This window comes from Primulina huaijiensis, chromosome 3, assembly GCF_012295235.1.
Source record: "Primulina huaijiensis isolate GDHJ02 chromosome 3, ASM1229523v2, whole genome shotgun sequence".
Classification (NCBI taxonomy): Eukaryota; Viridiplantae; Streptophyta; class Magnoliopsida; order Lamiales; family Gesneriaceae; genus Primulina; species Primulina huaijiensis.
Window position 1 is genome coordinate 1,868,148 of NC_133308.1, and position 11,910 is coordinate 1,880,057.

At 35.4% G+C, this 11,910-nt stretch overlaps 2 protein-coding genes across 3 annotated transcripts; both read right to left on the reverse strand.

Moving 5' to 3' along the window:
* Window positions 1-347: 347 nt before the first annotated feature.
* LOC140972935 (ruBisCO large subunit-binding protein subunit beta, chloroplastic-like) lies at window positions 348-5,599 on the reverse strand. Of its 2 annotated transcripts, none has more exons than XM_073435415.1 (15): window positions 5,442-5,599; window positions 4,727-4,967; window positions 4,519-4,644; window positions 4,060-4,197; window positions 3,876-3,971; window positions 3,502-3,744; window positions 3,170-3,404; window positions 2,896-3,065; window positions 2,729-2,806; window positions 2,557-2,628; window positions 2,360-2,464; window positions 1,651-1,743; window positions 1,394-1,486; window positions 745-868; window positions 348-649 (listed from the first exon to the last, which is right to left on the reverse strand). In XM_073435415.1, exons 2-15 carry the CDS (start codon window positions 4,952-4,954, stop codon window positions 636-638), a joined length of 1,815 nt encoding a protein of 604 aa, XP_073291516.1. In that variant the 5' UTR covers window positions 4,955-4,967; window positions 5,442-5,599; the 3' UTR covers window positions 348-635. The 2 variants fall into 2 exon arrangements, with proteins under 2 accessions (XP_073291516.1, XP_073291518.1); XM_073435417.1 differs by having other exon boundaries at window positions 5,426-5,509.
* Window positions 5,600-6,033: 434 nt separating this feature from the next.
* On the reverse strand, window positions 6,034-11,107 carry LOC140972936 (mitochondrial dicarboxylate/tricarboxylate transporter DTC). Its single transcript, XM_073435418.1, has 6 exons — window positions 10,859-11,107; window positions 10,336-10,419; window positions 8,444-8,505; window positions 6,841-7,202; window positions 6,488-6,702; window positions 6,034-6,403 (listed from the first exon to the last, which is right to left on the reverse strand). The coding sequence occupies exons 1-6, from the start codon at window positions 10,973-10,975 to the stop codon at window positions 6,347-6,349; spliced, it is 897 nt and encodes a 298-aa protein (XP_073291519.1). The 5' UTR covers window positions 10,976-11,107; the 3' UTR covers window positions 6,034-6,346.
* Between the last annotated feature and the right edge of the window lie 803 nt (window positions 11,108-11,910).

Genomic DNA, 11,910 nt, shown 5'->3' on the forward strand with positions numbered 1-11,910 from the left:
AATGTGACTCTAAGATGAACAAGTTGAGTTCTCCTACTTGGTAACCCCCCCGGAGATTGGAGAGTTTCTACAGACGCCGACTGATTTGGTGATCAGAGACAAAAGTTATGTAAGACCGAACGTTTACCAAAAGCTATAACTAATGATAATTATGTCACTTAAATCTTTTAAATCACACAACAGTTCGAACACCACGGTTCGATCGCTCTACTAAGTAAAGACAATTATTACACCCAACAAGTTACTTGTTCAAAATATTTTAGATTGCTAGACATACCGAGGGCCGGCGCTATTTTGTCCTAAAATGTCTATGAAGCGATGGAATGAGATATCAAATCTACTTTCGATAACAGGAGAAGAAAATTCTACTTGGATGAAAAGAAACATAACAAGGTCCAGTTTTGATTAACTAACACAGCCTCTTTCGAAGCGGAATGGAAAAATCATAATTAAAATGCAGGTGCCCATTTGCCGATCCCAGCTGAGCTTATCTAGCTGTTACATATAAAAGAGACTCAAAATTCTGAGTTGGCTAAATTCCAAGTCTGCCTACAAAAAATTCCAGTTTATATGGAGCTGCAACTTGTAAAGATCATGGAAACAGATCCATCAACTCTTCTCAAACCTCCTTTTGCTTAGTAACCGTATCCTGAACGAACAGGGTAGGTACAAAGTTTAGTGACCTCGCATGTTTTTCAGTAAAGAATGAATGTTTGCTGAAGTTGTACAACTAAAAATATATACCTGAATTGTCCATCGGGCTCCCAGCAGCAACTGACTCAGGCTCCTTGATCTCAACGACTACACAATCTGACATCAAAAATGTCTTCGCCACAGATGATGCATGTTCTAAGCAACATCTGACCACCTAAATCAAATAACGATTGAAATTCATCAAGTTGCAAAAAATAAGCATTCAGTACAACCGAGGCATGGGAAGGATCCACATAAGTTTGAAGAACTCTGGTTCAACATAACAACTCCTTCCAAAAGGCTACACAAAACAGCTCATTGAAAGAGATACGAACTATAAAGTTAAGACAGCTAAATCATCGCGCCTCAATGAGAATTGATAACCACTGTTAAGTGCATCCATAATGATTTACATATCCAATAAAGCTTTACAAAACTCTAGAGAACAAGTCACAAGATCAAGGACAGCAATATCTTGTATCTTCCTTGTCAGGAAGACAGACCAATCATTACATGGATCACATCATTCACCATATTGGACTTTTTTAAAGCACGGTTAGGCCTCTCACTCTGGAGTAAGTTTTTATATCTTCAAAGAATTTTAAATTCCTCTTCGTCTTTTCATAAAGGATCAATCAGTTGATCGTAGCTGCTAAACAAAAGATTGGGTTGGTGGAAGCAATCGAGTAAAACATCTTACTTTAGTTGGATCTATTATCCCAGCAGCCATTAAATCTTCATATTGTCCAGTAGCAGCATTGTACCCATACTTAGGATTGTCACTGGATAGCACCTGAAACACATGCCAAGATCCAAATCTGAGTTTGGCTGTGGTATGTGATACACAAGACTGTTCTCACGTGTGTCCACATGTGTGCAAGTGGGAATGGAAAATCCAATGAAACAATCCTTTTTTTAATCCATTGATCAGACCATAGTAAAACAATTTTTATCTACCTTCTCACTAACAACACTTCCATTAACACCAGCATTCTTCGCTATCAACTTCAATGGGTAACTCAAAGCTCTCTTGACAATGTCTGCTCCAACCTGCCAAATTAAAGGAACTCATCATTAACAAGAAAAAATAGAATAACTTATAAGGTAAAACTTTGAGGATGTTGCATATCCTAGCAGTGATATAATTATAATTGGCACCCTTCTACGAAATCCAGTATCATCCAACATCATTTCTCAAAATAGGACAGACAGACATGAAAAGACAGAAAAGGGCATAATAGAAACAGATTTTTTTAGAAATCATAGCACAAGATGTATATAAAAAAAATCAGGTCCCAAGCAGCTAACACTATATAAAATACGTTTTATATAATGTGAATGCAAAAGATAGATGATTTTCGAGATAAGATATATGTGATTTAAGAGGTAAGATATATACGTGCATATGCACGCGCACATATTACTTTCACTCCTTCAGTTTTTAACGAAGTTTACCTGAGAGAAAAAACTCGGAAATTTTTTATAAATTCAGTATCATGTGTTCTTCATTTAAATATAATTTTGAGACCAGACACGTGATATGTCAGACTCGTAGCCAACAAGTGTCTAAGAATAAACGTACTACATCAGTCCAACATCGTGCCAAGATATTTAAGCAACGTGTCTGCACGATAGTTCTCAAATAGTAAAATTATAGAATTTTTACCTTCTCCTCATCATTTGCAAGTGTTTCCTTGAAAGCATCTACTTTTGATGCAAGTCTTAACAATGTACATCCACCACCAACAACAATTCCTTCCTCAACAGCTGCCTGTACATGAATTAAATTAATAATGATAAAAGCACACTCACCCCCACTAGCAACTCAAAGAATAGGAATTAAACTTGATCCGTGCTGCTTACCTTCGTAGCATTGAGAGCATCTTCTACTCTGAGCTTCTTCTCCTTAAGTTCAGTTTCTGTCTGTGCTCCAACCTAAAAGTTCAAGTAGCAATATGAAGATGATGTTGCCAGGGTATGATTCAACCTTTCTTACATAAATAAATTAGCACAAACTTCCTTTATCAAAAAATACCTGGATCACAGCAACACCACCAGAAAGCTTTGCAATTCTTTCATTCAGCTTTTCCTTTTCATAATCTTGATCTGCCACCTGCTCAAAACACAATACATCCACAAGTCATTCAGACAACCATTCAGCAAAGTCCATAAGTAGAGCACGTGAAAGGCAAATAGACAAACCTCGATAAGATTTTTAATCTGAGTTACGCGTTTATTAACAGCTTCCTGAGTGCTCCCATCACCAATTATCGTTGTGTAGTCCTTTGTCAATACCACCTTGGCAGCATTGCCCAAAACTTCCTTGTCCGCCTTGTCTAATGTTAGCCCAACCTCATCCCTGATCACAGTTGCTGAATCAAGAATAGACTTGACTTAGTTAATAAAGAACACACGTAGCTCAGAAAATGTGCATTTACAAATCAGGCAAGGAAAGAAGAAAATCAATTAAAGTTACCTCCTGTCAAAATTGCAATGTCATCAAGATACTGACTCTTTCTTTCACCAAACCCAGGAGCCTTAAGAGCAGCAACCTTCAGCGCTCCCCTTAGTTTGTTCACAACCAGAGTTCCCAGAGCTTCTTGTTCTATATCTTCAGCAACAATTACAACAGGATATCCACCTCTGATAGCTTCTTCCAGGACATTTATGAGATCTCTTGCATTGGTTATTTTCTTGTCAACCAGCAATAACTACAATAGCAAATCCATTTGTCAGGCAAGAAAAATGCTTAGGTGGCTTCTTGTACATCAAATAGCTTTCCTGCAAAAAAGTTAAATATATTCCTACCTTGCAATTCTCAAATTCAACAGCCATTTTCTCACTGTCCGTGACAAAATATGGAGAAATGTAACCACGATCAAACTGCATTCCTTCAACAACATAAAGACTATTTTCTGCACTTTTTCCCTCTTCAAGAGTCACAACACCTTTCCTACCAACTTTACTCAATGCTTCAGCTATCATATTCCCTACTTCATAGTTATTTCCAGCACTCACAGCAGCAACGTCTGCAAGCTCACTATCTTCCACCTGTAATGGATCACTTGTTTCACTGTTCATAGCATTCATTACTAAGCCATCTATTGACTTGTCAGCAATTATACCAAAGAAAATTTTCCCCCCGCATCGCTTGAGACTGCCAGAACACAAACATAGATTACCTCTTTTGATATTGACTTCAGTTCAGACACCAAGGCCTTGACGGTCTTTTCGATTCCTCTAGTGATAAGGACAGGATTTGCACCAGCTGCTACCACCTGAAATCATGGATAGTGCAGAAATAATTTATCAAGTCTAACTTCAAATAGTCAAGGAGGCCTAGCAGCATAAAATGCTCAGACATACCTTAACACCTTCAGCAATCAGACCCTGAGCAAGAACAACAGATGTTGTTGTTCCATCCCCAGCTAAGTCGTTAGTTTTTGAAGCCGCTTGCCTCACCAATTTAGCACCAATGTTCTCCAAAGGATCCTCTAACTCAACCTGCATGGGAATCCACGCGATGTTTTCACATAAACTAAACTCAGTTACATCCTGGAAAAAACAATTGGTATACATCCCAATGCCAGTAATGTGAGCTCCAACAGAACCATTGCACTAATAAGTTCATTATTGGCGTTGCAGTAGTCATTTGCAAAATCGAAAAGATATCAATGGGAAAAAATCGAACCTCGGGCACTTGATCAATTACCAATACGATATCCACAAAGAAATCAAGAAGAACATGGCCAATTAGCACACTCATTTACTATCCCATAATATCAGATATACCGAAGCCAGAAACAACGTGCATGATTCATGTACCTCTTTGGCCACTGTAACTCCGTCATTAACAATTTTTGGGGCACCATACTTGCTTTCAAGGACTACATTCCTTCCTTTAGGTCCAAGGGTAACACCAACTAGGTCTGCAAGTTTGTTAACACCACTCTAACCACAAGAGAACCATCAATCAATAACCATTCAGGTAAAGAAATCTTCAATTAGGTAAGTAAAAACTTCACCAACTCACCTGCAATTTCTTTATAGCTGAGCCATCCTTGTTGAAATGCAATTCCTTAGCAGCAGCTGTCACTTGAAAAGAACGTGATCTCCGTAGAAGGCTCTTCTGCCTCCGAAATGAACCATAAGATATGGAAGCAAGTGAGGACAACTTAGTAGATGAACCTGTAAGCTTTCCATCCATCACCCGGTTGCCCGGAACAGCTAAGGAACCGATAGAAGCAAATGTTGAAGCCATTTACTCCTTAAACCTGACACGGGTAAGGGTAGAATATATGTAATTTCCAAATGTATGCCTCAAATTCTAATGGTTCACAAGAAAATTGCAGTGATAACACTAGCAAGTTTTGACAAGGCAGAGAATGTCAAGGTAAGAAGGTTCCCACATGCTATTCACAATGAACAAAATGAAACGCAGATGGCTGAAAGGTACTTAAAACAACTGATATTACAGAAACGAAGTGTTCAATCTATCGACAATCGCAGCTCTACTCAAAAGCTCCAGTCACACAACACAAGACTCCATTAATCAAGAAATTAATGAATAACAGATCAGACTAGCTCAATTTTCATCAACCAAAGCAGAATCTAATCCATCTAAAAACAAAACATACGTATCATTATCACAGTCTCAATCTTCACAAAATAGTAAAACCCACAATTAAAAACATTATCACCTGTAAAATTCAAAACCCAGAAATTAATTTACTGATTAGATTGCTCACCGGAAAATGAATGAAGAATTGGAGGTTAGGTTTACGCAAGTAGCTGGACGGGAGAGTGTATGAGATAGGTGGTTGGCAAACACGAAGAAGAGGGTTTATGTAGGTAGAGAGGTGGCCAAAGCGGATAGATTAAGAAGTTTGCAATCAATCTCAGCCGTCGATCTCACTTTGGGATGGAAAGGAACACTCTAGAACTTCGGCACACAAGTGCTGCACTCTCTCTCACGTGTAATATTTTTAATTATTTTTTATAATATTAATTAATAAATCATATAATTAAATTTGAGCATGATTTTTTTTTGAAGAGCAGTCCATTCGATTTATATCTATTATAAAACATAATAATTTAGAAAAGATTTTTTTGTAATATCCATGAGACGGATCAATCTAATCTTATTAAATTAAATCTTTGGCTAAATTTGAATACATTATGGTTACTATTTGTGTGAGAGAGAAATAAATAATTATCGTCATAATTTTTTGTCCCTTTTTTTTATTTAAATATAAAATAATATATTTATCCTCATATTTAAAAATATCAAAATTCACTACTCCTTAGTAAATAATGAGAACATATATCCTTTCGGATTCATAATCATCAACCTCCAGCAGTACAGCAAATAAAAAAATCAACAAATCCAGAGTACACTGATTATTTTCCTGAAACAAAATTTTCCAGAATTTCAAAATTAAGTGTTTTTAAATCACTTGACAGAAATTTGAACGACTCCAATTCCTAGCCCAAAATGATTCAGTTCAACTCAGTACAAAATTTAAAACATCGCTGTAAATATTTGGCCACGTATCTTTGGAGCGTGAGTTCGGTGATCAAAACCATAAACTAATACATGTCATGACATTATTTTGATCAAAACATCACTCCGATATTGTGTATCAGCTTTGAATTACAATCCTGCAGATTTTTGGAATTTCTGGATTTGGTTCAGGAATATCCATGTCATCTGCGTGAAGAGATAATCAAAAATCAAAACATATTGGGAAAAAAACACGCACACACGGACAGGGAAGGATATGCAGGAGTATACCATGACATGCGGGGCAATTCTTACACAGTAGACTGGAAATCCAGTGTAGAATTTTAAGGGTCCTCCTGACTTTAGCGTTTTCATGGCACAATCTAAAGAACCAGTGTATGGATATTTCCCAGCCGCATCTGGCTGCATTTTCTGTATTTGGGTTTTAACATAATCAAAGGGGAGACTACAGGCTGCGGCAAAGAATCCCGATACAGTACTTGCCCCTGAAAAGAGTGGGAAAGTTTCAAATTTTAATCCACGAAGAAAAAATGGACAAAAGATTTTACACTGAAATATAATGCAAAGCCAGGGAGTGAAGATAAAAGTACTGCAAGCAGTAATGATCCAAGAAAGTATCTCACCTAACACGGTGGCAGCCTCACCCAAACCAAGGGAGTCCTTGAAGAACTCCACACTTTGATCATAAGAAGCAAGCATACCCATGTTAAGTGCCATAGCCCTTACCACAGTAGGTCCAGCGCCTTTCCAGAGAGCTAACACTCCTTCATCGGCAGTAATACGATAAAGGGCGTGGAATGCATTTGTGTAGTTTCGCCGCTGTGCAACAGGTAATGTTGCATCAGCCTGCATACGTATGAGGGCCAAATCTGCAGGACTGCCAATAGTTGCTCCAATTGCTCCGGCAGTCAATCCACACAAAGCTTTCTGATACAGTGGCAATGGCTTTCCATCATTGGCTTCTAATGCTTTGTTGGTTAAAATCCTATGATACATCAGAATAGTGTCCAGGTTAGTTGGAAATGCTATTCCAAATTTAAATCACAATAGATCATGTACATTTCAGAATTTCCTAGAGCAGGATAAATGCTGGAACTTATTGTATAAGTCAAGGAAACTCATTGCACATTCAGAAATTAAAAGCCGGATACTGTTAATATGGTTTCAAAGCACATAATGGACCAACCATAATTTTGGGTATCTGGTTCAGTGGAACTTTAAGTATCACAAGAAATGCATATAGCGTACAGCTGCCTACTAAGTGCAAACAGCCAACTCACCCATTCATCCCATGGAAACACCACATTGGCAAACAAACCCACTTGTCTCCCCACAAAACCTCTTTATTTTCCAAAGTACCCTCATCAAATATGCACAAGAGTTGGTCACGGGAGGCAAGTCACCAAAAATAACTTCAGGCCAGTCCTACGCAGTTCAATTGTTTGACTAAGATTGTGTCATTCCCGAAGCTACGGAGGCAAACTAACCTATATTTATATGAAAGAAAACTATCCAGTGTATAACAATATGTCACATTCGAAGTTAAATGCTCTGGCTGCTGGACATACTAGCACGACAAATCCCTCTAATATGAGAAGTTGATTCCTTCAGAAAACCACTGCAAAATTAAGTAGCTCTATGAAATTAATGGAAGTTTGTTCTACTAAAAAATTCCTGAAATTTTCAATTCTTAAGAATTGTGAGTTTAAGAAAATCTTACTAAATGAAATGATATAGATTATAGGGCTAAGTTTTTAATATGCCAATTGGATTTAACTACATTGTGTAGTTAAGGGAGAAAACATAACAGAATGTGATAATAAATCTCACAATCGACCAACAAAGGAACATAAAACTCACAAGTGCAGATTAACAGACAGTTTGCACATAACCAAAGCCAGTTAACATAAAAAACTTTACTGTCTCTACACTTCTTTGCTTGATAAAGTTACAAATAAAAATAATTGGAAAACTAAAAATTTGGATAGCATTGTCCTTTGAATGTCTTTTCGAAAAGGAAACAAATGGTCCATGTTTGGTATGACACAACAATCATTAATGGCGGATACATCAACTGATCAACTCACGATAACAAAAGGTCTAAAACATCTTAAACACTATAAACATGTATGATAAACAATCCTTGAGCCCAATAGTCCTGAATATCACCACATCTACATTAAAATGCCCATGACTCAATAGTAAATTGTTCACATAAATACTCACTTGAATGAGCCAAGCCGTGCGGTTGTATATGTAGCTTGTCTAAGAAGCCCAGCAGACAAACCCTACGTAAGTAACAATATAATTAAGACAAAGGTCAGAAGCTAAATCACATGGCTGAGCACTGCATTGGATGTAGAACTCAGACAAGGGCAATTTGATATGCATTTAATACGAACTATCAGTCAGGGAATAGCAAAGGCAAATCCATTTCATTATCATGAGAATAATGAAGCCATTTATCACCTTTATGGAGACATTTCCACAGTTCAAAAAATACAAATTTGAAGATAAAAAATGATGGTAGTAAGTGCATTGTAGGCCTGCACTTCTTAAATTAACATACAACAAATATGCAATTGGAGAAGCGGATCGATTATGGGATACAACAATTTTAAAAATTTAGGATACGACACAAGAGGGTACATCTATCTTATACATATATAAATTAAACAAATAATATAATTATATATAAATGCAATAGTGCATGAATAATATTGAAAAAAAAAAAAAAAACCACATCAACAATTAAAATCCCAAAAAAAATTGTACTACGTATAAAATTTGATTTTCTTAAAATTTGACTGATGTTATATGTTTGTCCTATTACAGTGCAATATTTTTTTATTAAAAACTCCAACTTTGTTATTGTTTTTCTTTAAAAAAAATTAATTATTTGTAGTATGATTACAAGTAGCCCAAATCTTTATTTGCAAATTACAAATAGTCTCTTGTCGTATTCATCTCATATTCACCTGATACTTCCCCATCTATATCCGTCTCGTATCCACCTTGTATTCCATCATATGCCTGGGCACGAGATTAGACAATATCTCTAAACTTGACCAAATGTGGTCTAATTTTCTTATCCATAAACCATGTTTCCAGGAGAAACTCGAGTATACTGCAGCTCATCTGAGGAGACACTTTTAACACATACTACAAATAAAACACTTAACTGAACTGGAGTCTAACTTTCTAACAACTGGAACAAAACTTACAAACATATGGAGATTGATGCAATACCAAGCATATGTGTGCCAGATAACAACTATTATATATCCCTACTAGCTTAGTCATTGAAACATGTCATTGGAGTAGCTATAGGGTATAAAAGATTTGACCCGAACTGCTACAACCAACTATAGAATTTGGTAAATTATTCGATTATCATATGTTGTAAGCCGGTGCAATTATTGTGATGTACATTTTTGGGTAGCTTTACTTGCCCTTATAACCACATCTATTGAAACGCGTGCTTGCACTGGAGCAAAAAATACCAATCATATTGATGAAACAATGAGCATTCAATCTTATAACCTGTGTGAGAGGGCAAGGCGAGGAACAAAAGAAAAAGGATAGTTCCAACCTCAAGCTCTTTTCGTATTTTGTATTCCAGGTGTTGGTGTCATCATGATGAGCATAATGTTTTGACAGTTAAAAGTAAACTTTTTTACGTTGTTAGAAAAACTTAATAAATTAAGATCAAAATTAAACTGGCATAGCAAATTGGCAATAAAAGCTCCAACCATTCCAAATTAACACACTTCGCACATTTCATTTTAAGAGCTCCTGCAAAAAAAAAGTTGATTTTATCTTTCAAAGACACTAATTCCTGTTAATTGATATCCCTCCTCCCTCCCCGAAAAAAATAAGGAATTCAGATGTTATTAATTAGACCATATATTTCCAACATAAGTTTAACTAAACCACCACAAATGCTGAAGCAACTTAATTTAACAAAACAATCAAATATTTTTCTATAAACAAATGTGTACAATTATAATTGAATAACATGTGATATCGAGCAACCTTATTTCACTTTCAGGTGATAATGAAGAAGACAGCTGGCATAAAAAAATAAAATTAACATGATTTTCTCACGTAAAACATACCTTATAAAAGGCACCAATGCCCTCATTCTTAAGCATGTTCTTTGTCACCTCACCAGCTGATCCCTGGCCCAGTTGTATTCTCACCTGAAATTGAGAAAATAAAAACTTAATGGTCAACACCCTTCAGCACACGCATAGACGAAAGAGTTCGATTTCCCAGTCAAACAGGTTCGTGATTCATTCAACACAGACATTTAGTAAACATCAGATGCAAAGCAACCTACGAATCAGGTTTTTAACAATATGATCATCATAAGGTTACAAAAGCATTTTGTTCGGCATAAAGCACCGGTAAAACAAAAAAATTCTAAATCTTACGCAGAGCAGGTCCTAAAATCCACAAAACTATTGACAAGAATCGTGTTTTTAGTGATACAAAAGGTCCATTGGGTCTAAGATCTGAAACGAACAAAAGTTTCATCCAGGAAATTAAACAACAAAAACACCCGGATCTTGAACAACCATCAATGCATACAAATCCATGACTCTTGGCAATCGCGTTATGTGATACGATAAATGATACCTTGATCATGTCGATTGGCTGGATTACGCAGGTAGCAAGCATACCAGATATACCGCCATTGGCGAAAGGCTTTACCGTTGGCCAAACTCCAGCTGATTTCTGCTTCTCCTCGCCCATTTTCAAACTTCCTTCTTCCTCTTCTGCTATTTGGTTCTATTTATTTGAACAATGCGAAAACTGGAGAGTAGAGGAAAACAGGTCTCCTCGGTGATTGGTGAACAACACGAGGATGTGAACTGGCAGAACAAGAAAAGTATTATTTTGTAATAACTATTATTTTACTATGTAAAAATTAGTAAGTATTAGTGATATCTAAAATGACATAATTATATTTAACTATTTTAAATAATATTGTTAGATAAATAAATTTTGATTAAAAATTTAATTATTTTTTAGAATAGTATATTAAATATTAAATTAAAATACATAATAATAGTAATTTATGGACATTTAATATATCAAAAATTCGTGACACCCTTTAAAAAAGTTGGAAAACGTTATATTATATATATAAATATTTATTTTATTTAATACGATAAAGAGTAGTGAAAATTAAATATATGAAAGTAACACAAAACTCAAAATCATAACCGAAATCGAAATTAAATAAAAAGATATAATCAATTCAAACACTTAATTTTAGTTTATATTTTAAAGAGAAATCAAATTAAAATTTGAATTTAAAAAAATGTAAATACTTCATGATCACTTACGTATTTATTTCTTAATCGTATTCAAATATGACAAAAATCCTAATAATATATATAATATAAGCATAGATGTGAATGACAGTTAACTAACGATTCAAATAAAGAACAAATTGCATAAATTTTTTATTCTATTTGTATGAATCTTTGGTATGAAGTTTATACTTCTGGAATATTTCATTAATATTTTTTTAACATTTAGAAAGATACTTCTTTTATGGTCAGTAATAAAACTCTATTAATTGATTTTGAAATTAATCGATGATGTATGCATATGTATACGATCATGATTCTAAAATCGATGTTTTTATTCCACCAAAAGGTAGAATGATTTCGAATTATAGC

What these genes read in the sequence shown, in the direction of transcription:
- LOC140972936 (XM_073435418.1), bottom strand. Translation starts at nt 10,975, where the DNA reads ATGGGCGAGGAGAAGCAGAAATCAGCTGGAGTTTGGCCAACGGTAAAG. An exon ending in AGCCAATCGACATGATCAAG is followed by an intron (nt 10,420 to 10,858) that starts GTATCATTTATC and finishes TCTCAATTTCAG; the next exon opens with GTGAGAATACAACTGGGCCA. An exon ending in TGAGGCTGCCACCGTGTTAG is followed by an intron (nt 6,703 to 6,840) that starts GTGAGATACTTT and finishes CACTCTTTTCAG; the next exon opens with GGGCAAGTACTGTATCGGGA.
- LOC140972935 (XM_073435415.1), bottom strand. Translation starts at nt 4,954, where the DNA reads ATGGCTTCAACATTTGCTTCTATCGGTTCCTTAGCTGTTCCGGGCAAC. An exon ending in GTGGTGTTGCTGTGATCCAG is followed by an intron (nt 2,629 to 2,728) that starts GTATTTTTTGAT and finishes TTGAACTTTTAG; the next exon opens with GTTGGAGCACAGACAGAAAC. An exon ending in TTGCAAATGATGAGGAGAAG is followed by an intron (nt 1,744 to 2,359) that starts GTAAAAATTCTA and finishes TTAATTTGGCAG; the next exon opens with GTTGGAGCAGACATTGTCAA.